The sequence below is a fragment of the Abramis brama genome, assembly GCF_963993115.1.
Source record: "Abramis brama genome assembly, chromosome: 10".
NCBI lineage: Eukaryota > Metazoa > Chordata > Actinopteri > Cypriniformes > Leuciscidae > Abramis > Abramis brama.
The window spans coordinates 20,178,779-20,204,042 of NC_139972.1; the positions used below are offsets into that span (position 1 = coordinate 20,178,779).

At 36.9% G+C, this 25,264-nt stretch overlaps 2 protein-coding genes across 5 annotated transcripts; both read left to right on the forward strand.

Annotated features, from left to right (window-relative positions):
* Nucleotides 1-296: 296 nt before the first annotated feature.
* On the forward strand, nucleotides 297-7,217 carry aifm4 (apoptosis inducing factor mitochondria associated 4). Of its 4 annotated transcripts, none has more exons than XM_084126189.1 (20): nucleotides 297-436; nucleotides 708-780; nucleotides 858-954; nucleotides 1,855-1,964; nucleotides 2,203-2,312; nucleotides 2,469-2,513; nucleotides 2,609-2,684; nucleotides 3,180-3,292; nucleotides 3,427-3,513; nucleotides 3,603-3,694; nucleotides 3,831-3,961; nucleotides 4,516-4,631; nucleotides 4,717-4,788; nucleotides 4,886-4,949; nucleotides 5,041-5,117; nucleotides 5,196-5,313; nucleotides 5,795-5,893; nucleotides 5,992-6,067; nucleotides 6,169-6,273; nucleotides 6,420-7,217. In XM_084126189.1, the coding sequence occupies exons 3-20, from the start codon at nucleotides 887-889 to the stop codon at nucleotides 6,451-6,453; spliced, it is 1,593 nt and encodes a 530-aa protein (XP_083982315.1). In that variant the 5' UTR covers nucleotides 297-436; nucleotides 708-780; nucleotides 858-886; the 3' UTR covers nucleotides 6,454-7,217. The 4 variants fall into 4 exon arrangements, with proteins under 4 accessions (XP_083982315.1, XP_083982313.1, XP_083982314.1 ...); XM_084126187.1 differs by having other exon boundaries at nucleotides 873-954; XM_084126188.1 differs by having other exon boundaries at nucleotides 361-546; nucleotides 873-954.
* A 61-nt stretch (nucleotides 7,218-7,278) lies between these two features.
* Nucleotides 7,279-24,677, forward strand: pak4 (p21 protein (Cdc42/Rac)-activated kinase 4). The gene is made up of 10 exons (XM_084126191.1): nucleotides 7,279-7,448; nucleotides 14,838-15,059; nucleotides 16,443-16,663; nucleotides 16,760-17,192; nucleotides 18,260-18,715; nucleotides 18,951-19,084; nucleotides 19,635-19,761; nucleotides 21,061-21,186; nucleotides 21,276-21,410; nucleotides 21,490-24,677. Exons 2-10 carry the CDS (start codon nucleotides 14,859-14,861, stop codon nucleotides 21,643-21,645), a joined length of 1,989 nt encoding a protein of 662 aa, XP_083982317.1. The 5' UTR covers nucleotides 7,279-7,448; nucleotides 14,838-14,858; the 3' UTR covers nucleotides 21,646-24,677.
* Nucleotides 24,678-25,264: the final 587 nt, after the last annotated feature.

Consider the following 25,264-nt stretch of genomic DNA (forward strand, 5'->3'; position numbering starts at 1 on the left):
TTAAGTTGTCTCTGTAAGATGTTTTATGCTCTTACAGAAGCAAGATGATGGAGTAGGCCTAGGCCCTAGGCTATGTTGTGCACGTAAATACTGTAGGCTATTCACAAAACAATGTTTAGCTACTATATACAATGACTTTACTATTCCTCCTTAAATATTATGGAAGTTGAATTTGCTTTTTATAACAACACATAATGCCCAAAAATTCACACCTGAAAACAAAAAACAGAAGCTAGAAGTGGGTCGTTACAGTTTCGCACCCACATTTTGGTGTTACCGCCACGTGCGCTGATTGGCCGACAACCTGTTGAGCCTCTCTGTCGCTGATGCTGTGTCATGATGAGGTGTCAGCGATTTAACGAGTTTATTCTGAATGGACTGCAAAGAAACCAACAGAAACGTTTGACTTGACAACCGGAGAATTTCGTCTAGACAGGTAAGAAATTAGAAAAATGGTAAAGTACGCAAGGTCGACACCAGATATCAACATTAGTAAAAATGTATCGTGTTGTCCTGCAAGACATCTCAGCTCAGCTCAAACTCAAGGTGTGTTTCAGTATTCCGCGAAACCAGTGACAGCTGGCAACGTGCGTTCCTTATTAAAAATTTAATAACTTTATTGCTTCTGCTCTAATACAGTCTCTTGTGTAATCTAGTTAGTTACCATCACTAGGCTACTTCTCCCTATGGTGTATCTTGTGTTACAGATAAGTGGTGAATACTGTGCAGTTTAAACAGCAGTGGAAGCTGATTGACCAGACCGTGCTTGGCTGTATAAAGGTAGCAGTAGTACAGTGATGTTTGAAGTGCACTGGTTGGAAATGGAGAGTGGCAAGTTTTGTTATATTACTAATTAGTTGTTATTTCTTCAGCTGATAAACCAACAATGGAGACAAAACAGTGTGAAGAGATCACGGAGATGGTGTGTTTAGAGTCAGATCTGCTGGATGGACAGTAAGAGATTTTAGATTACATATGATCCAAACATGTTATACAGCATATAATTGTAGAAAATAAATAGGCTAATGGAAGTGTTTATTTAATTTAGTTATTACTTACTTTATAATGTATTTACTATATGCTAATAATTATTTTAAATACACTGGCGGTCATAAGTTTGTAATATTTTTTTTTTAAAGAAGTATTTTATGCTCACCAAGGGTGCATTTATTTTATGAAAAATACAGTCAATCATTAATATTATGAAATATTATTACTATTTAAAATTACTGTTTTCTATTTTCAATATGCTGATTTGCTGCTCAAGAAATATTTCTTATCATTATCAATATTGAAAGCAGTTGTGATGCTTCATATTTTTGTGGAAACCGTGATGCACTACCATTTAAAAATTTGGGGTTGTAAGATAGAAATTAATACTTTTATTTAACACACATTACATTGACGGTAAAGGCATTTATAATGTTACAAAATATGCATGTTTCAAATAAATGCTATTGTTTTAAACTTTCTATTCATCAAAGAGTCCTGAATTGTTTTTATTACAGTTTCCACAAAAATATTAAGCAGCAAAATATTTTTTCAACATTAATTATAACCATTAATCATAATAATATATTTACAATAATTCAGCACCTAATTAGCATATTACAATGAAGACACTGAAGACTGGAGTTGCTGAAAATTCTGCTTTGCCATCACAGGAATAAATCACATTTTATAATAATAGTTATAATAATATTTTTATTTCATAATAAATTTTTTTTTTTTAATTTTTAAAAAAAATAAAAAACAGAAAAAAACAGAATTATTCCAAACCTTTGACTGCCAGTGTAAATAATTTATTTATTAATTTATTCAATCTGGCACCATTTTTTCCTGTTCGTCCTACAGAATGAAGCAGGTTGAGGTGGACCAGCAGAAAATCCTGTTGGTACGCAATAAGGGAGAATTTGCTGCTGTGGGTGGACTGTGCACTCATTATGGCGCTCCACTTATCAAAGGTAGGGTATGGTCTGATCATCACACAGACTGACACAAACTGAGCAATAAATAACCCTTTCCTGTGTTTACTTAGAACTGTAAGTAGAGTGAAAACAGGTTTTGTTTTTTTCATTCATCATTCCGTGACCTTTGTCATTCTTAATTCTGAGCTGTATCCAGTTACAGTGCCTTTCTTTTTTTCAAGTCTACCGTGACATTGTGTTTCCAACAATCATAAAAGCATTTTTATGCTTGCAGGCGCATTGCTTGGAGATCGAGTTCGGTGCCCATTTCATGGGGCATGTTTCAATACTAAAACTGGAGATATTGAAGAATTTCCTGGACTGGACTCTCTGCCTACATACAAAGTATGAATATACACTGTAGGATGGCACTTAAGGAATCAAGCATTTTTGTTGTGTCATGTGCCCGTTACAAATTCATATTTAATGTCACATGCAATTTCCCATACAATTTTATGAATGAATCATTACCTATTTGTTTACTTCTCCTGTCCTGTTAAGGTCAAGGTAGAGGGTGGTAAAGTTTATGTGACTGCTGATAAAAAGGTTAGTCATGTACCCCTGCGATTTTTAGGTCCAGCATAAGATTAGTTGCTTTTGAGGAGCATTTCATGAAATGTTATGTATTTTGTAATTCTTAGAAACTGAAGAAAATAGTTAAGAAAATGTGCGGTAGAGTGCCTGGAGTCAGCCACACGGTTGTTCTGATTGGAGGAGGTGAGTAATAGATACATCATCTAGACAAACGTTTACGTTTAATGCTTATTTCGAGCAAGTATCTTTCACCTGCTCGATGGTGTTTTAAGCCCCCAATGGCTCCTTAGAGGCAGCTAACCCTACTCTTAAACCTACCCATCCCCTCGCTGCCTGGAAGGCGCTGTTGGGGGCTTAAAACACCAAACACCCTTTCACCTCATCCTGAGGTGTTCATCACCCCCTAGAGGGTTTTGCATCATACTGCAGGGGGTCAGCCAAATAATGAAAATATGTTTAAAAATATACATTATTAAGTTAACTTAAGTAAAGCTAAAATTTAGCAGTTGAAGTTCAACTAAATGTTTCCTTGTCCAACAAATAAATATACTTAAAAAATTTAAATTCTAGTTAAAATTTAAATTAAAAGTCAATCCACCATGGCCTGAAAACGTTTGCCTCTTCTCTAGTCTGTAATATTGGGAAATGCAACATTTCTATATGTTTGTGTTTCCACAGGCCCAGCTTCATTGCAATGTGCGGAAACCCTTCGTCAGAATGATTATGAAGGGAGAATTATAATGGTTACTAAAGATGAGCAGCTGCCTCTGGATAAGACCAAGCTTAGCAAGGTTGGAATCCATGAATCATAGATTAAACAAAACCAGATTATATGATTTGATTGTCTCCCCATTACCTTATTGAATTAATAAACCTGTGTAGATCCTTGTTTATGAAGATGTTGTGTGTTCATGGACTCTTGTAGGCAATGAATATTGAAATTGAAAAAGTGTTGCTACGACAGAGTGATTTCCTTCAACAACATGGAATTGAAGTGTGGACTAAAAAAGAGGTGGGTTTCTTTTATATCTTCCATTTATTTTCCTGGAATCACATGCATTGTATTTATTTCTAGATATTAACAATAATTGTCCCTCAAAGGTGAAGTCTGTTGACACAGAGGCTAAAACATTGACTTTCAAGGATGGCACTGTCCAACACTATGATCAGCTCTTGATTTCTACAGGGGGCAGGTTAGATCATAACTTCTTTTAAAAAGTGCTTAAGATTAGATAAATGTCCCATAAAAAGGCCATGTATAATGATAGACATTTGGACCTTTTATCTGAATGCAATGTCTGATGGTGGATTATGTACTTTTGTCTTTAGAGCCAGACCTCTGCAGTGTCCTGGTGCTGAACTAAAAAACGTGAAATCGCTGCAGAGCTATAAGGATGCCACAGAAATCCATCACATGAGTGCAGGCAACAAGGCCGTCATCGTTGGAACTTCATTCATAGGTATACAGAAATCAACTGGAAAGTAGCATTCTTTCACAAACACTAGGGCTGTGTCCAAAAGCTTAGACAGTTGATTTGTTGCCTCATTGCCCTATCAGGCAATGACTTTGCAGGCAGCGTTTGTGGACGAAGGTACCTCGCGAAACTGATTTCGGACAAAACTGTTTAATGATTACAACAAAATAGAGAGAGCTTTGGTAAGAACAAAACGAATATTTAATTACTATAATTTCAAAAGTGGAAAAAGTTGGTACAAAATTTACATTTACAAACTGACCACCAACCACAAATTTCAGATGCCATTTTTATATTTTGGCTCAACTGTCACGAAATGGAACACACAGGATGTTGGGATATCAAAGGCAGTGAAGGATACATCTATCCTGCCTTCAAAAATTGGTCATATGAATGTATCTTACTAGATAGGATGTGACACAGACATTGGATTCAGCGTGTCTTGTTGCTACTGCCTGCGGAGGCAGCATTTTTCAGCTTTCGGACGCAGCCTAAGTTAATGGCAATATTGCAAATTATGACTTTTAATTGTCAATCAGGAATGGAGGTAGCAGCTTATCTGTCTGACAAGGCAGCCAGCGTCACTGTTATTGGCAGCAGTAAGTTTCCTTTCCAGTCATCACTGGGTCCTGAAATCGGAAAAATGACAATGCAGGTCAGTGAACATTGTGGTATTTTCTTTCATTTTTTGGTTTACTGTTATACTCCATTTATCGCAAGTAATACATCATCTGTTAAAGATGCTGGAGGAGAAAAACGTGAAGTTCTGCACAAGTAATGGTGTGGCTGAAATTCGGGGTGAAAATGGAAAGGTACTGTAAGAGTTATTAGCGCATCACTAAACAATCATAGAACTGATGTCAGTGCATCGTAAAAAATAAATAAAATAAAACTAACTTAATTGTTTAGGTCAAGGAAGTTGTTCTGAAAAATGGTGAAGTCCTTCCAGCGGATATTGTAATTGTGGGCATTGGTATGTACCAAAACAATTTTGTCATAGCAGTTTTGTTGTTGTCAATGAAAAGCTGTTTATTTCTAACAGTTACATCTATATCCTTTCAAAGGTGTCATTCCCAACTCTGATTTCCTAAAGGGAACATCAGTGGAAATTGATTCACGCAATGCTGTTGTTGTTGACAAGGTAACCACCTTCATATCACATAGAACAAACACTTCATTTAACGAATAGAGTAGTTTTTATGACATCTGTGTTTTTCAGTTCATGAAAACCAACATTCCTGATGTCTTTGCTGCTGGAGATGTGGTGTCTTTTCCACTTCCTTTGGTCGGAAATAAGCGAGTCAATATTGGACATTGGCAATTGGCGCAAGCTCACGGTACCACCTGATATAATAATAAGAGTTTTAATATTCAAAAAAACACTACCATTCAAAAGTCTGGTGTCAGTAAGATTTTTTAAAAAGAAATAATACAGCAAGGACACGTTTCTTTCAGCAAGGCACATTAAACAAAACATTGTTACCAAAATATTAAGCAGTACAACTGTTTACAACATCAATAATACATAGAAATGTTTCTTGAGCAGCAAATCAGCAGGATCATGTGACACTGAAGACAGAGCAATGAATGAAGCTGAAAATTCAGCTTTACTTTCACAGGAATAAATTACATGTTAAAATATATTAAAATAGAAAACAGCTATTTTAAATCATAATAATATTTCACAATATTACTATTTTTACTGTATTTTTGATCAACTAATACAGCTTTGGCGAGAGACTTCTTTCAAAAACCAAAACATTTTGAAGGGTAGTGTTTGTGGTAATGTGTAAAATATGTGGTTGTGGTCTTCCACAGGAAGAATTGCTGGCTTAAGCATGCTGAATCAACAGGTTGCGATTAATACTGTGCCATATTTCTGGACCATGCTGTTGGGCAAAGGCATCCGATATACAGGTGACCATTCCAAGATAAATCTCCCTTCTCTGAGCAAATATGATATTTCATCACATGAATAAAGTATGTCTATTCTTCATCTATTTTAATTCCACCAGGCTATGGAGAAGGATACACTGACATTGTTTTTAAAGGAAGTACTAAGGAAAGAAAATTCTTGGCATTTTATATCAAGTAAGCTGATAGCTAATGAAGAAGCCTTAAAAGTCCGTCAAATCTTTATGTCTTGAAATTAGGATTTCTCTTCGTTCATCACTGTTTATTTCATAATACAGAGATGAAGAAGTTGTTGCAGCTGCCAGCATGAACTTTGACCCTGCGGTCGCGAGTTTGGCGGAAATGTTATGGATGGGGAAGAGGATCACTAAGACTCAGGCACAGTGAGTATCAATAAGTCAGAAAGCCTCAACTCATTGCATCCATATGCTAGAGCTATGAATTGAAAAGCAGTTATTGAATGTATTTGCATGCATACAAATGAAACCTGTTTAGGGGATATAATACAGGATTTTCTCTGCTTTCACAGATCTGATGACCTCAGCTGGTTGCAGCTCCCATGAAAGTGCTTTGGCAACATTTTCCTCCATGTCTATATTGATTACAGTTTGTCTATCTATCATTTTATTTGACTTTATTTGTCTTAAATATAGCTAATCTTCAGTAACAAAGACTGTACTTTGTTTTGTCTTCTATATTAGTTTTTTCCCCCACATAAATGTTGTTGTTTTCCCCCCTGGAAGGAATAAAACATTTCTGGTACAGTTATTCTTAGAGACAGCTGAAGACCAGCGTCAGCACTTGTATTATGTACTAAATAATGTGTGACAAGCATTTGTGTCTGTAGGAAATTTTATGATACAATACAATATATTACTTTTTCTTTACTTAAATATTTCATACCCAAGTAAGATATATGTATAATTCTGGATCCCCTGAGGAAAACATACTTATAAATCACACTAAATCATGTTTAGTTTTTGTTTATGGGTTGGGTTAAGGAGAGAATATACAGTTTGTACAGTACCAGTCAAAAGTTTGGAAACACTACTATTTTTAATGTTTTTGAAAGAAGTCTCTTATGCTCATCAAGCCTGCAGCAAGCCTGCAGTGTCACAAATTGTGTTTCTATGTGGTTTTAATACACTTTAGTTATAATATTGCTAGGAAAATAAGATAATAATCTTAATTTATTATATTGAATAATTGTACTCTTTTTGAACGTAAATATGTTGATTTCTTATTAATTATTACACTTACAATTATAGCAGACTTTTATTAACAATATAAAGTAATAATAATTAAATAAATACACATGATGATTATGTATAGTAGCTTACTGTGGCTGTGAGCACGGCATGCTGGGGCCAGCGCTCAGTGGTCAGTTCCCCGGATGACGGTTCAGCGTGAATATGGCGCAGAGAGCACGAGCAGCGCGCTCGTGAGGGCTTCAGTGAGACTGATACGCGCACTTAGCCCGCTGAAGCTAACTTTACTCTCAAGAAACTTAACCGACCATATGAAGTTTATTTTTCAGCGAACACTCTTCACACTACAGGTAGGACTTTTAAAACACGATTTGTATTACAAACGAGAGTCGTTTGTGTGCCATCGCAGTTTGTTTTGTGTGTCAGCCTGTAGTTTCGGTGAGTTTGTTCGTCGTGCTAATTTAGCTAATTCCTCACAGCTAGCTAAGTAGCTTGGTCTACCGAGTGTCAAAACATTACTTTAAGTGATAAAAGATACTAACTAGAAAGTTACTTTGTTTTTAACGCCACTGAAGTTTGTATTTATGTTTTCAGTTTTAGATTGGGAATGAGTTAACTTACAGTAGTCTGCAAATAATGCCATCATTTCAGACCCTCTTTTCACTCAAGATTCGGATCAAAAGATAGATTTGTGAGCTGCTCCTGAATTGCTATCTGGAAAGGAATAAATTATTCGTTATATTAGTGTCAGAAGGCGCCTGAAACTACTTGAAAGTTTGACCAAAGAGTTTTCGCGTTACTGGTGGTGCAGCTAGTGACATATAATACAGTAAATAAATAACACAAATGAATTAGACTTGTTGTTCTGTTAGAGCTTGTAAATCCCTAAAATGTGTGAGCGATTTTCTACGTGTCTGATATAAGAAGCTGTGATGCTGACACTGTCCATACAGTAACTAAGCTATTTTAGTTTATTTGACATAAAATATCATAAAATTCATGTCAAAGTTCACAGTACTTTCTAACGATTCTCCGAATGTAAATTTGTGATTTTTAGTCGTGCAATGTTTGGTTTTGGTATTGGTTGAGTGGGCAGTATGTGGTTTCAGCTGTAGTATCGATTCTGGGCTGCGTTTCTCAAAAGCATCGTGTTGAGCTAAGTTGATACTAGAGACCATTGGTGACTGTATGAATCCCATCATGAGAGTCAAAAGAGACCTTCCTTTTCTAAGGGGTGTAAAGCAATAATCCCTCAACATATTCAGTATGTCAGCTTGTTTGACCTAATTGTTTTAATTGAATACAATTTATTGAAACTTTAGACAAAATAAACCTGCATATGTGTTTTGTTTTGTATCATATCAGGCTTTAATGTCCCTTATAGCATGAGATGGTGATAATATCGAGCTCTCACACCTTCAGAAAAAAAAACACCCATTTTATTCAGAGGCCCAAACTGAGAAAAATGCTGTCTAAAAGAGATGAAATTCTGAAGTTTATTTATATAGCACATTTCATACACTGTGGCAATTCAAAGTGCTTTACATAGAAAGGAATAAAAATAATCACAAAATAAAAGCAAGGAAAATTAAAACAGGTATTCAAAATGCTTTACATAGAAAGGAATTAAAATCTCACACTATGGCAATTCAAAGTGCTTTGCATAGAAAATAAGCACAAAAGAAAACATACAATGAACAAACATATAATGCATTTCTCTCTTGACCTATTTCTAACAATATATTTTACGTTTACTTAAAAAAAAAAATCTTTAAAGATTGCACAATAAAAAGACACGTGTACCACGAACTGAAGGTAGACATATTTACCATTATATTTAAAAGACTTTGACTAGGCCTAACTAAAAAGTATTTACTGTCACCGGGCAGAAGACATGTAGTAGATTGTGTATGACAGGTTTTTCTGCACCGTTTTGATCATGTTGATAGGCCTTAGAAATTGATAGTTTTAGTCTATCTGTGCTTTTATAATTATGTGTGCAACATGAAATCTGATTGGAATGCTGCCTTTGTCTTTGTGATGAACTACTATAAAGAGTGAATACACACTCTCACAAGTTACTCAGTAGGTAATGGGGTTGTCGTTCAGAATCTCTTGTACCTTTTTCTAACCTTGTTCCTTGTTGGTTGTAGTGTCACTTTCCTTGCTCCTGTACTTGTTTCCAGCAGCCGTGAGTTTGTCAGAATATGTCTACTTCGAGGAGGTGTGATGGGAGATTCAGTCAGGGGCGCAGTCTGTACCGGGCACTCCAAACATTCCTTAAATGCTTCACTGCCGGACAGGGTCACTCATAATGTGCAATCTCCCATGCTACCACTTACTTTAGCTCAGCGTTTTGACTTTTGCTCATTAAGAAATATAAAAGTGAAACCCTAAACACTGCTTTTGAAAGACAAAGTGTGGTGTTAAATGTTATATTCGGCTTACTCAGTATAGGTTTAAACATTCAGTTTTCTGGTTGTATTGCTTCTCAATGACATCGACTCGAATTTCAAATTAATCTGATCATTTTTTAATGAAACGGGGTTGAATGAGACTGTCCCTTCTTCTGGCTTGAGAGGTAATTTTTCAGTTTCCTGTGTTTCTTTGTCTAGACTCTGATATGAATTTCAGGTCTGCCCATGGATATTGCTGTCTGGACAACATTACCTTGTCACAATCGATCAAAGGATACATTTTTTTGTTGTTGCAACCATTACTGATTTTTTTTCAATAGCCAAATATGTGGACATGATTTTTAATTATTGTTCTATTTCTTCTGTTTTGACAGGGTATTACAAAAGTAATTTCTCAAGAATGTTTTTGGTATTTGATTGAATTATCTGGGGAAAACAAATATACATTACTGTTCAAAAGATTGCTGTCGGTAAGAGTTTTGAAAGAAGGCTGCAGTTATTTTATCGCAAAAACAGTAATACTGTGAGAAATTATTACAATTTAAAACAACTTTTATTTTTTTAATATGGGTGTGAATCTTTACTTGCCTCATGATTCACATCATAACAATGATTATATTCCACATATTTATTAAAAAATATATATTTATTCATGTCCATTTCAGTGTCCATTACTCTAGACTTCAGTGTCATGATAATGCTGTGTCTAATATGCTGATTTGGTGCTCAAGAAACATAGTTGTGCTTGTGCTGCTTATTTTTTAGAGATTATTTTTTATGCTTATATATTGTATGCTTATTTTTTGGAGATAGCATTTATTTGAAATATAATCTTTTATAAGGTAGGCTAATATAAGTCTTTTGTTGTCCCCTTTTCAATTTAATTCATACTTGCTGAATAAACGTATAAATAAAAAAATAAAAATCTGATTGACCCCAAATAAAGCTGCATCAGTTCAGCTCACTTTGAACTTTTTGCGTCTATGTATAATGCTTAGCTGTTGTTTCATTGGACAATGTGTTATTGTGACAGGAGGATTCAGTTTTGTACTGTAGGAGAGCAACAATATTTTCTAATGTTTTAAAATGATCGTTTTTCAACCTGTTTATTTACTAGTTCTTTTGGTTTGTATTTCATGGATTAAATGATCAAGGATACTTTGTAACTGAGTTGAATCTATTGTTGCACAAGTTGTTCAGTAGTGCATTACCTAATTACCCATCAGCTGCAAAGTGATGCCACTTTCCAACTTGCATGTGTGTTTTCTGAGTCCCTGTACTGAACACTGTACTGTTGTCTTTGGTGAGATGATGTGTAATCCGTTCCATCAGAAAGCCCTCTATCAAGCTCTGACCTGCAGTCGAGTTCACATAAAGACTTTGTGTATGTAGCACATGCAAAGCATTGTGAGACATTATCACATTGGAGTTAGGCTACTGCTTTTAGTGCTGCACAATGACTGAATAACAAATAACGGTTGTTGTCCAAAAAGAAAAGCGCTGTTGTTTTTGTTGCATTATACATGTATTACCTGGAATATTCAAAAGGAGACTCAGTGTTTTGTTTCTGATGAATGGCCTGAAACATGTCTATTCAAAGTGAGAACTGAGAACCCTAATTAGTTATGTGTGTAAAATAAAGTTTTTGCCTTGAAATTGTGTCGAATTGGTGGGGAAAACTAAAACAAGCAACATTGCATTGCTTTGCTCTTCTTGTTTTAATCACAGCATTTTAGTGGACAGAAGCAGCAGGTTCTGTAAACACTGGGTTGGTCTGATAAGAAGACCTCTAATGACAGAGTTTAGTTCCAAGGTCAAGCTGTTTTTGCAGTGCTCTGTACTGGGCTTGTAAAAACAAACACTGCAGGCCTGCTTCTGCTAAGCTAGCTTTATACTGCAAGTACAAACTTTTACAAAGATATCAGTCTACTTGAATTGTTTCCCCAACTCTTTGGGCCGTTTTGAGGGGTCAGTATCTCTGCTTATTAAAAGCCAATCCGCAGAGACAGTCTTCCTGGCCAGGGCTCGTCTCGAGAGCGTTGACCACAGAGACTTCTTTCTCACTGTTCACCAGTGCATAATGGTATGTGTCTGGAATGCCAGACTCAACCAGGAAGTGTTTGACTGTTCGAGTTGAACTGCTTTACACTTTTTAATGTAAGACACAAAGCCTGATTGATTTGCTCTTTTGTAAACATTTCAAACCTTTTGTGGGCTGATGGTCATAGAACAGGAAGTGTTTATGGAAATTATTAATTCACACTTATTGTGTTAGTATTGTAGTCGTGCATTTGTATTCCTGTGTCATGTGTGTGAAGTAGCTGTAGATCTCTGCTAGAGAACCTGCTCCTGTCACTCATATTTGATCCTCACCTGTTCCAAAGCAACAATCTCACAGGTGCAAGTTAACAGCCTCAGTTTTTCTGTATAGCATGTAATCGTAAGCTCAGCTGGGTTTGAAATTACTTCCTTTTTCCTTAGTATTGACACAACTATATTGAGTGTTGTACATTTGTTTTGCCAGCTCAGCTTAATGCAAATGTTTTTTGTTTTTTTTCTTGACTCACTCATTTACTTATCTAACATTACCGTTAACTCATTCGCTTCATGATTCATGTACTCTGTTATTATCTGTAGTTAACATATTTGTCTGTCAAATGGACAACTTGCACTGAGCTTCATTACGCACTTCCATTTTGAAATAGTACAACTCTTTTGTTTCCATTTATGTATATTCAGTGTGCTGTCACCTAGTTGACTAAACGCATCCCTCTACAATGAGAGTAAATCTTCACTCTGGGCAACTAAATAATGTCTGTCTATCATTAGCCATTGGCTAATAAATTCTTAGATTGTACTAGCCAGTGTGTGTTAGAGGCTAAGTATAGCATAGATATATTTTCACTCGCTGGCTGAACACTGACTGAGCGCTTGAGTTTCGCTCTCCGTCAAGCGATCTGTACTATTTCAATTCAGCTCAATGGATGAGCAGTGTACCTGTATTTGACGTACAGTAAACTCTAGTGTGAAGGTGCACGATTCGCCATCACTTTGCTGTGACAGTACTGTGTTTCTCGCACACAAAGAGAGAGTGAGAGTCTTACATGCCAGGCAGAATCGACGCGCCACATGTAAACGATATTCTTTGTTATTTTTTTTCTGTCAAAATAACAGCGTTCATTTGGAATTATTCAGCTTTTAAGAAAAAGCAGAAGATATGCTGGCTTTTCCGGTATTGGGCGGAACTAATGTGCAAACGGCAATCTCATTGGCTGGCGCTCATCAATTACGTCCCGGTTTTGATTTCAGCAAATCATTTAGAGCGAATGCTGACAAAGTAATTAATATTCATGAACCCAGCAGCTCATCAATCCTTAGTGCGTTGTGTATTGTTATTAGTAGTATGATTATTAGTAGTATTACTATATTTGAATAATAATTACTATTATCTATTCATTTGATCTTTTTTTTACAGAAACACTTAATAACCAACATATCTTAAGCACCACCACCAGACCTAAAATTAAAAATATTCATTCATGCATAGTTACCAAGTTTTAGTTAATTACTAAAGTTCTATCATTAAATAGTGCTTGATTATCATAATATAATGATTGATTGACTGATATTAAGAGTGTACGTTCAGATATTTAAAAAGCTGTGCCATTTTACATATGTATGTATGTGTGTAAAATGGCACACTTTTGATCTTTTCCACATCTTTTACATCTATGGGGGTTGGGACACTTGCACACTACAGCCTCACGTGTGAGCCACGTCTCTGGGCGTAACCGGCGTAAACTAGTGTTTTTAACCCCTTAGGTATCAAAATTTGGTACCGAAAGGCAAGACATTTTTTTGATACTTGATGGTATAGAGGCAATTTGGTCGGTGCCTAAAAAAATATAACTCGATACCCAGCCCTACTCCTCGGAATACAATGCTCCATGTAAATGCACCTATTATTGTGGCCTTGAAAGGTCCCCTCAGCGCCAGCTTGCTCCAAGGTACATTTAAGTTGCCATAAGCATGAGTGATAAGTAATAAGTTGCTATAACATGAGTGACACATACACGCATAGTTGCTCATCAAAATGTCAAATGAGTTATGACTGCTCATCACCATATGGTAAACTGGTGTTTCCTCTGCAGTGCTTGTGCACGCTTTCTTCCTCTAGTGAATATATATATATCTGCTTCCGGAAACTACTTTGAATATTTTCCAGTTCTGCAACTTTTGAGTTCTTCACTCGCTCTGAATGTTTTCATTACTCTCAATGTTGGAAACCAGCACTTCATAAAACATTCACATGGATTCCAAGACTCCTGAAGCTGTGACCTCATGACCCAGCTGACATCGTCCCAAAAGATCAGGTTTCACTTCAAATGCTTCACTCTTTTGAAAAATGCCTCTTGCTGCTGCATCGTCCCAGGAAGCAGCTGAGTTTTCCCAGGCTCAGCCCGTCAGGTGTGGGAGGGGGTTTCGGCCCAATCATATCAGAGTCCAGTATTTGGATTCTGGGAGTGTCTCTGATTCCCATGGAGAGAATGGGCAGGGCAAAAGCGAGAAAAGGGAAAGCATGGAGAGCTGGACTGCTTTGTTTTGTACTGCATAAAGAGACTGTTGTTGAAATGCTCAGAAAGGTGAAGTGAGAGAGCTGACATTTTAAAATGAACAGCTGACTGTGTGTCTCTCCCAATGTTTTGTGAATGAACAGGCTAGTGTTAATTGCTATCAAGTTATTTCTTACGATGTACAGTACACTACTGCTGAAAAGTTTGGATTGTTTTTCTTTGTTTTTTTAAAGGAAGTCTCTTATGCTGCATTTATTTGATCGAAAATTACAGTAAATATAAACAGGAGTATTGTCAAAAATCGGTACATTTTAAAATAACTTTTTTGAAATTTTGAATATTTTAAAATGTAATTTATTTCTGAGATGGCAAAGCTGAAGTCTTCAGTGTCAGATGATCCCTCAGAAATCATTCTAATACGCTGATTTGGTGCTTAAGAAACATTTTCTTAATATTCTCAATTTTGAAAACCATTGTGCTGTTTAATATTTTTGTGGAGACTGTGATACCGCCCCCCTCCCCAGGTTCTTTTATGAATAAAAAGTTCAAATTAACAGCTTTTTTAAAATAGATTTTGTATCATCTAATGTCTTTACTGTCACAAAAAGCTTCATCTATACTGAATAAAAGTATTAATTTATGTCAAATTATTTTATTGACCCAAAACTTTTGAATGGTAATGTATGACTCAGAGAGGCTTCACTGAATGATTTAGCTGATCATTATTTTTGTCTTTCCCTGGTTCTAGGTCTGATGATCTACTGCAGCCATGTTCAGCAAGAAGAAAAAGCAACGTGTCCAGATCTCGGCACCCTCCAACTTTGAGCATCGTGTCCACACTGATTTTGATGAGCATGAGCAGAAGTTCGTGGGGCTTCCGCGCCAATGGCAGAGCCTCATTGAGGACACGGCCAAGAGGCCCAAACCCTTCATCGACGCCACAGTCATCACTACTGTAGAGCCACGCAAGGTCAGAGAAAAGGAGTCAGCTTGTGTGTTTGGTTTAGGTTTTGATTTAAGCTTTTTAGTTTTTGTATGTTACAATCAATGAGGTAAAGAACTAAGTTTTGGATCCACTAAAGATAAATGATAAATAATGATTCTTGGTGATGTTTACAAGTAGGGTTGGGAATCTGGGAAAATATTGGAACTTGTTAGACAATTGGTACTTTTTACCTGTCACTGGATCTACAAAAGAATTGGTGTGACCTTGCAGTCTGAATTGAATGTGTGAGAGTAAGACTGGGAACTTCTGTATTAGTGTTGTCACGTTACTGGAATTTCTGATACGATAACTTGGGGAAAAACTGCCATATAGATATTTTTAATATTATCTCGTCATTTTCGATCCATCCATTGAAAGGTAATCTAGGTAATCAATATTGTTAAGATTCAAAAATTACATGACACATCTCCCTAGTTTCGAAGACTCGGCTTAAGCTAGTCCCAGACTAAAATGCGTGTTTTAGCGGTTTTAACTGAAAGCAACTTGCTCTGACATTTCTTCTAATATGTCAGTGTCATTGTTTTGTCTCAAGATGCACACCAGTAATGATTTTTTTCTAGGGAACGTTTATAAAAGCTACTTAAATGTCCTAATTGAACTAAGGCCTAATCCTGATTCCTGGCTTATTCTAAGCCCCGTCTGTGAAACCAGCCCATCGTAACAGTAAGCAATATGAATCAAGCAGAGGCATGATCGCTTTATATGATGAACAGATTTTAATTTAGGCTTTTATTCACATATAAGCATTGATCAATTACCATTATTATTATCTTACCTAATTTTTTCCCCGCTCAAAGTATTTGTGTTTTTACAATGGGGTCATTTTTTTTGCAATATTTTACAACAAAAGGAAGCTTGATTTCAAATTTGAATTGAATATACAAAAAAAGTAAACAAACAAATTACTAGGGATCCGATACTGATACTTTCATTTTTGGTACTTATGTATGTCAGGATTTTAAAATGTTGACACAGACTCAGTACCGAAGTATCGGTTTCTCATGACATCCGTTGCAGCAAAAAGTAAAATTTACTGCATACGCACAATCAGCCTGTAACAGCAACACTATTCAACTAGAGCGAATGAGACAAGTGAGTGAGGGGAAGCGGCCGTGTGTGTTTACTAGCTGTCGAACAGAAGAGAGAAATGAGAAAGCACCGCTGGTATCGATGTTTCGATACTGCAGAAAATTGAGTATTGGAACTTTTTTTGATATTTTAGTATTAAAAAAATCTATATTTTTGACAACACTACTCTGTGTGTGTGTATATGTATTTTGTCATATTTGACCTTTTCCCTCTTATCTATTCACCATAAATGCCTCATAACCTGTTTGTATTGCACAGGCAATCGTGCGGGGTCGTAAGATCGGTGACGATGGCTCTCTCACGTGGCTCCTGGATGAGTTTGAGACCATGTCGGTGATCCGCTCAAACTCTCTGCGGAGAGGCAGCCCGCCACCACAACCACCACCACGCAGAGACTCCGGATCATCAATAGGGGGCCACGAGAACGGAGAATACCCCCAATACAGACATCCTGATCGCTATGGAGACAGCAAAGAGAGGTGCACAATTTACATCCCGTACTTCAAAATAAATTTTCGGTTTCCAGTTACTACCATGGCAATATTGACTGAGGCTGGTTTTTTTTGTCCATGTAGGGAGAAACCACGTCAGGAGCACCCAAGTGCTGATCCCAGACAGTCTCAGCGACCAGCCCGTTCATCCAGAGAGGACACCCGACCTCACCAGCAGCCTCGCGGTCAGGAGCCCAACAGAAACAAAGAGCCCAACTGGTTAGGAGGGCCAGCTGCACCGCCCCAGCACAGAGAACGAGACAGAGAACCACGTGATCATCACGATCAGGTAGTAAGGAGAGAGGGGGCCAATGATAGGAGGCCCAAATCCAGCTACACTGGTGGGGACAGTAGCCCACAGTCGCCCCGTGAGAAGAGACCACTGTCTGGGCCAAATATCCGCACCCCTAACCTACCTGTTACAGAGGGAGTAATAAAGACTGCACAGCAGACTGGCCGACCTTTCAATACATACCCACGTGCTGAAAGTGACTCTGGAAGAAGCCCCAGCGGTCAGGTACACAGAAATCAAACTAAATATACTACTATGTTTCTAGAAAATGAACAATTATAGATGTTTTTTGTAGGACTGGGCTGCTTGTATTTTATAAAATATATCTATATATAATATATATTAGTGTTGTCATGGTACTGGAATTTCTAAGTTCGATCTGATATCTTGAAAAATATCGATATTCGATACCATTTTTGAAACCACAGGAAAAACTGCCATATATACTGGCATATAGATATTTTTATTATCTTATAATTCTTGTGATAATTTGGGTAGTTTTGTTGCATTAGCTTTCACACAGTATAGGGAGGCTTTATTTGAAACTGAATTTAAGTAAAGTCAGTAATAAAATAAAAACAAATAAGCAAATTGCAAATTATATCACAAATGAATACAATAGAATAAAAAGACAAATAAAATAAACATTGCTTTTAAGTTTTTCCAGTGGGTCTAACAGTATTATTTGAATAAGAAATACTACAGAAATGAAATAAAGTAATCAAATATAAAATAACACTGGATAGTCTTCATTGTATAAATCAAATACAGATCATTGCTTACAATTACATTTACAAAAGTTGTTCAGTCAAGAGTAAAGAGTGACTTTCTCTTTGTCTCTTGTTCTTTGATGCACAGCAGAAGGTTTATTAGGCTGCTGTCACTTTAAGCGCTTATGAACAGTTCCAGTGTAGTTACACAACATGTGTTTTCTTTCTCAACTATTTATGTTCCAAAACTAACTGCGTTTACCTGAATACTCGCCAAGACTGCCATTTTGACAATCTTATGTGTATCTGACTGTTTAAACGCAATAAGCAACAAAAAATAATTTAATTGTTACTGTTTGAGGCTGTTTGAAGATGCTGCTTTATGCGAGCGCCACTTGTATAGATAAGCTTTATTAGAGCGCCACTGGAGCAAATGAGACGAGTGAGTGAGAGGAGGTGGGTGTGTGTCAAATTGTCAATTCGCCGTCAGAGAGAGCGAAAACTCGCAGCTGGTATCGTGTGTGTCGATAATGCATTGGAATTGTTTCAGATAATTCAGTATTGTTTATCCATGTTATGCAGGATTTGAAACCAGCCAAATCCCATGAGCCTTCCCACCACAACGGCCCCTCTACTGGGGCAGTCCGGGGAGGCAGCAGCGGCAGTAAAACTTCTTCTCAGGGGCAACACAGAGCAGAGCCCCAGCATCACGCCTCCCATCCAGCCTTAGGCCCTGAGCCTCCTCACAACCAGCAGATTCCCCCGCCACCAAAACCATCCGCCCCGGCTGCACCACCCCAGCAGGCGCGCTCACCTCAGAGGGAGCCACAGCGGGTCTCCCACGAGCAGTTCCGTGCTGCTCTACAGATGGTGGTTGACCCCGGGGACCCACGCACTTACCTGGACCACTACATCAAGATTGGGGAAGGTTCCACTGGCATTGTTTGTATCGCTACAGTGAAGACCACAGGCAAGCTGGTGGCTGTGAAGAAGATGGATCTGCGAAAACAGCAGCGACGAGAATTGCTGTTTAACGAGGTGGGTGCAATCCACACGCGATTACTGTGTTATAATTGGATGTTCAGATGGGTGTTTTTGTGTGACATGCAGCACATAGGAGCTGAAAATTCTTCTTCAGTAAACACTGTTTGTGCATGAAGACATTGTGAAAATTATTATTGCTGGTTGATTTTCCTCCAACATTTCTTTCCTTAGCCACTTAATTAGATTTTTAAATAGTAACTGTCTGCTTGCTGTGTTTCTTGTTTCTAAGGTGGTGATCATGCGGGACTATCACCATGAGAACGTGGTAGAGATGTACAACAGTTACTTAGTGGGCGATGAACTCTGGGTTGTCATGGAGTTCCTTGAGGGTGGAGCTTTAACTGACATAGTCACACATACCAGGCAAGTATTTCCAATCACTAATTGTTTTTCAGTTATACTTTTAATCACACATTTTCAGATTCCGTTAAAAATAATTCATGGTTGTATTAGTTTTAAATTCTTTGCTTTTTTCACCCCTTTTTTATTTTACTGTATTTGCAGATTCTGTTTAAAATGAATTGTTAAAACAAAACAAAGTTATTTAAATCGTCTGTTTTATTTATTTAATTGCAGCATACCTATTGAGCCACTAAAATGAAAATATGATCAAAAGTATGAAAAAGACCACAAATATTTAGGAAATAAATAATTCTATTGTCTTTGTGACAGAAAATGTATATTTAAATATTTTTTTCTAATACAATTATTATAAAATATACAAATATGAAATACATTATAAGCACATTTATAGCTGTCTACCTGTTACTGAGTAATAATGCAGTACCACTAGGTGGCAGGGTATCACAGCAGTCCAGTGTGGCATGCCATTCAGCCTTTGATCATTTTATCAGCTTTAAGGATTTCATTCAATGTTTAACATTTCAGTTATGTTGTTTGACTGTGTTTTCAGGATGAATGAGGAGCAGATTGCCACTGTGTGTCTGTCTGTTCTGAAAGCGCTCTCGGTCCTTCACTCCCAGGGAGTCATTCACAGAGACATTAAGAGTGATTCTATTCTTCTCACCCATGATGGCAGAGTAAGTCCCTCACAGCTCTTCAATGAAAATTCAATTACGTCAGATGATAACCAGTTCTTTGGCCCTACTGTCTGCAGTTGGGTAGATGAGCTGAAGCCTTTCATGACATGTTTTGACTTGTTATGAGATCAGAAAACTGTCCTACTCGCTGCCATTGTAGTGTTGTTTTCTGAGAACCTCTTTGTTGATCTTTAAACAGGTTTTTGACAGACCTGTTCTTTTGTGTTCTCAGACCAGCATTTCTTCTCTTGTGACGAACAGATGACCTAAATGTGCCATTTAAGTCAGCAGTGAGCTAAATCAGAATTAAATTGTTGACAAAGTACCAAAACTTCAAGAACACTACCACCATTTATGTATTTAAGATACCTCAAACAGACCCTGGTTAAAAAAACATCGCTTGTGATGCACATTTTTCTTTCTTTTTTTTTAGCTATGTGCTTGTCATTTCATTCACAGAAACATAATTCTTCAATTTCCAGCCATGATACCTAACCCAGATCTTCTTTTTGATGGTTCTGAAATAGGCAGTGGTTTGTTAAACAGGGTCTATGTGTCTGTGGTTGAAAAAGGCGGAAGTTCTTTAAGCCACCCTCAGCTGTTTCTCGGCAGTGGCTGACTGTCTTTGTATGTGTTTGACCTTACATGTTTCATATCCTCTTGCATATGTCTGACGCTGCTTCTCATGCAGTATACCAAAGGGCATAGTTTTTTGTGTAGTTACTCAAGCAAGCATTGCAGAAACGTTCACAGAAAATTTGAAAAGCTTTTCTGAAAATACTTTAAGCAATTATTTGTGATGCAAACAGGTTTTTTTTTTTCACTTTCACATGCTCGTTTGCGGTGTAATTTCATGTAACAGTGAATATTTTAGAGCATTAACATGATATTAGTTAAAAATAATTAAGCCACCAGTGCATAATACACATTTTTAAGTGTTTATATATATGAATGAATGAGAATGAAAGAAATAAAACGAGTTCTGACAATTTGATAGTGATCTGACTGATAGCTGCTTTCAAATTCTCGCATGCATACTTGTGCACGTGATCTGCGAAGGGCGCTGTAGGTGAATCATAAAATTTCATGTTATTTTATGGACGACTGACATGTGTGGATTACTGTTGTCATGACCAAACAGGTTTTGCTCAAACACTTAAAAAGAGGAGTAATTAACTATAGATCCATAATTATAATAGTTCAATGAAGAAGCAAGCCTAAATAGAAGTCTCCTTTTATTTTGGCAGAGAATATAACTTCCTCTCTTTCTTTTGGTTTTATTCCTATTCTCATTTGCAGGTGAAGCTGTCAGACTTTGGCTTTTGTGCCCAGGTCTCTAAAGAGGTACAGCGCAGGAAGTCTCTTGTAGGAACGCCCTATTGGATGGCCCCTGAGCTCATCTCAAGACTCCCGTATGGACCAGAGGCAAGTCCCATACCCCTTTACTGTTTTCATATTATGTTGCATTACTGCTGACATTACTGCGGCTTATACAAACAAAACTGTTTCTACAGGTGGATATTTGGTCACTTGGCATTATGGTGATTGAAATGGTAGATGGAGAGCCGCCGTACTTCAATGAGCCTCCTCTCAAGGCTATGAAAATGATCCGAGACAATTTGCCACCCAAGCTCAAAAACCTCCACAAGGTAGACCTGTAACCTCTTGCTTAACCATGAAGGCAAAAAACACAATGTTACACATTACAATGTTGTTCTGTATCCATAGGTCTCGCCACTTCTCAAGGGATTCTTGGACAGAATGCTCGTGCGAGATCCTGCCCAGAGGGCCACAGCTCAAGAGCTGCTAAAGCATCCCTTCCTGAGTAAAGCGGGCCCTCCCTCTTGCATTGTTCCCCTCATGAGACAAAACCGCATGAGATGAGAAGAGAAATCAGGGCGGGATCTGTCAGGCCCTCTACTGAGCTCAAAGCAAAGACCCAGATGCAAAGATGGAGTCTGTACTCTGCACACTTTAAACATCTGAAATGATTGTACAGGTCAAGAATTTTAGGAGAAAAGGCCACTGATGCTACGAATCTTGAGGCCTTTTTGAAACAAACATTTTTGCCACTTTTTTTTTTTTTTTTTTACACCTATAGAATTCACCCCATTTGGTGACATGAAAAAGACATGATTAAATCCTTCACAGTGTTCTGCTCGAAGAGGTTTTCCTCTCTGGCTAATTCAGAAACACCAGAACATGTGTTCTCAGTGGTTTTATGCTAGACTGCTTTTGGGTGAACCGAGTTAAGGAGGATTAGACATTATGAAAACGAACCACTTGGAGATTCTAATCTGCCCTCAATGTAAAGCAACAATTTGATGGATTTGTTCCAAACCTCAAGCTTTTTTCCTGCACTTCATCTTTTGCACCAGGACCACACTACTCATTAATCCATTTGAACAGGAAAACAACTACTGAAGAAAACCTTTTACTTTATAAAAAAAAAAAAGAAGACTATAAGAAACTCTAGGCTCCTGTTACAACACTAAGCAATGGTAAACACTGGAGGTGTTTTGTTTCAGACCTTTTTTAATTTTGTTTTAATGAAAGTAGAGAGCTATATCGGTTTTGTTTTCATAGTGTGTTTTGAGTGACAGTGTGATAGTTTAAAACACTGTTCTGAGATTGAGCTGCACTCCAATATGAAGCTTCCTCCTTTGATTCATTGTTCCACTTTTGTAAAATAATAAAGGGTGGGGGGAGGGTTGGGTGTAGGGTTTTTTCTCTTCCAAAACTTTCGCCACAGAGGTGATCGAGTTGTTTTCCATGCAGGGCAGTCTGCAGGAGAATGTCCTTTCATGTGTGCTTAAATCCTCCAGCTAAGTAGCTTACATCTTTGAAGACTCGCGGCCTTTCTCTGAAAGATTCGTTTTGAAGGAGAGATGCTGGACTATACAAATGTATAGTTGTGAGTTACGTATGCTCTATTTCAGGAGAGCTTGTTCACAGGAAGTGGAACCTATAGACCGCGCTTGATCCCACACACTAAACTACAGGCCGGAATGCTCATATAATTGGTAATTTACACTACTGCTCTTTATTATAAGAGCGCCATGACATGTTCAAGGATTTAACAGAAGAGTAATGGAACAACCAAAGATGGAAATACTGAAATACTGCAAGTTTATAGTCCAAACATATTCCAAGCACACTACATCACATTGCGTTAAAGGGATAGTTCACCCAAAAATGAAAATTGGAATTTATTCTCCTTTTTTTTTCTTTTTTTTTTTCTGCAATGTTGTTTTGGAGCCCATCAACAAAAGAAAATTTGTGTGCAAAATATCTTCTTTTATGTTCCACAGATGAAAGTATGCCATACAGGTTTGGAAGAACATGACAACATTTTCAATTTGGGGTGAACTATCCCTTTTTTTGCTTAGTCACAAAGATCCAGGACCAAAGTGGTTGAAAACGCTGACAAAAAAACCCTGAAAGGTGTTTAAATATTTAGATTTGTTGTAGTGACTCCACATTAGTACAAGTTGAATCGTTAAAGAGAATCGAGTGAATGCACATTTGTTTGAAGATCAAGGTCTCAGTTACATTCGGTAATTTACAAATTGTTTCAAAGATGAATTGTAGAGATTTAATCCTAGACTGAAACGGTAGCTAATGTATATATGTCGAGTTTTTCTAAAAAAAAATCCTTTTGCTGATGGCCTAAACTGTAAGACAGCAACCATAACTAATTGTAGATGTGAAGGTTTGAGAAAATTAATGACAGACATAATTAATATAAAAACACTATTAGGATTATTTTTTTTTTCCACCAGTAAAAGTTTTTAATGGTATTTCTTTACATGCTGGGCTGCGTTACTTCTTCAGAAGGTGAAACAATGATGACAATCGGCATTGAAGCAAAGTATATACACTAGCATTTAAATGTATATTCAGAAATTGAGAGAGTAGCATTTTATAGGCTTAAGTTTATCTGTGAAATATTGTAGGGATTGTAGATTGTTGTTTAACATCCTCAGTGCACTGAAGCAACAGATAAGTTTTGCATTTCTACAAAGAAAAAAATGCCTTGATGCATGAATATCTTTAATGCATAACTGAAAATGAACACGTTCTGTTTGGGCAGTGGCACAATTGCTTTGTGACCAGCCAATGCATTCATCTTTGTTTATATATTATAAACCTGCAAAGTTTAATGACTATTGACTGTTTTGAAAGAGGATACCTCCTTTGACCACGAGCCTTATGTTATTGGATTGTGTAAATGGAAAAATGCTGTACTGTGAGCAAAATGGCATAATGCATGATTGTCTCAAAAGACTGATCCAGTGAACATGTTGAATGGCTTCCAGAAATTACTTCTCTTTTTTTTCTTCTGAATCTCATTCCCAGGGCCAATCAGAGTATGTTCTCTTGTGTGGTAAGGTAATCTGCTTTTTTGTGTTAGGTTTTCAATTTTGTTCCTAAATTGGTGCTCACAAACAGAAACTGCGAATGCTCTATGGAAAGGGTACATTGTATTATCACTTTGTCTCTATCTCAGATTGTCACTGCATTAAAACTAATGGATTGCCCATGTTCTGCTGACGACTTATTTTAAGCCTAATAGGTTTCTAATTAATCTTGCACTGCTTTTTTGATTTTTATCATAATTTTTTCATCATGTAGATAGTTTTTAAAAAACATTGTCTTGAAGGTGGAATAGAAGCATGAACTTTGGACTAATGTGTTAAAATCATCTTCACCATGCTACTGACAGGCCTGCATTTTTGTGACATGTAAAATGGTTCATACTGTTCATATCGGTCCTGTTGTTTTCTCTTTATTGTCATTTTTGGTGGTCAACCAATGTCAGCGTTCCCTTTTATAACGTGAATTTTTACTGGTGGTAAAATGAACTTTAAACTGATTTTTTTTTTTCTTTCCCCAAATACAGTTTTTAAACAACATATTCCGGCTCTTTCATTTCACTCTTAAGTCAAATGTGTTAGAATGATTTTGCTGGAGTCTTCGGGGAACTGTTAAGTTATTTATTTCTGCAGGATGTGTCGTAATCATTTCGTTTTGTTGAGCATACATATGTTTCTAGGTAATATGTGGTAATTATAGATGGTGCTAACAGGGGAAGTACTGACAATGAATGTCGTCATTTTATAAATATAAAATTATAACCTTGTATAATAATCATTTTCTAAAATGTTAATTACACTGTATATAAAAATTCGATCATTTTTGTATCATTTTGCGGGTTTAAGATTATATGCCGATATGTCAGTGACATGAAGTAAAAATAATTAATATGAGTCCAACATAAAAAAACAAAAAAAAAACATTTGAATGTGTCTAGGTTGGCAGCTCATACGCTTTTGAGATACAGCCATTGTCGCTGCATATTTCAGCTTTTTTCGCTCTCAGGCGATTCATGTATCCTCTCTTTTTATCACTTCTGTTTTGTTATCTGCGTTTTCCTCAGACTTAAAGTTAAATGGGGAAGCGGATGCTTTAGGTGTGGTCGTGCAAATATTTGTATAAATAA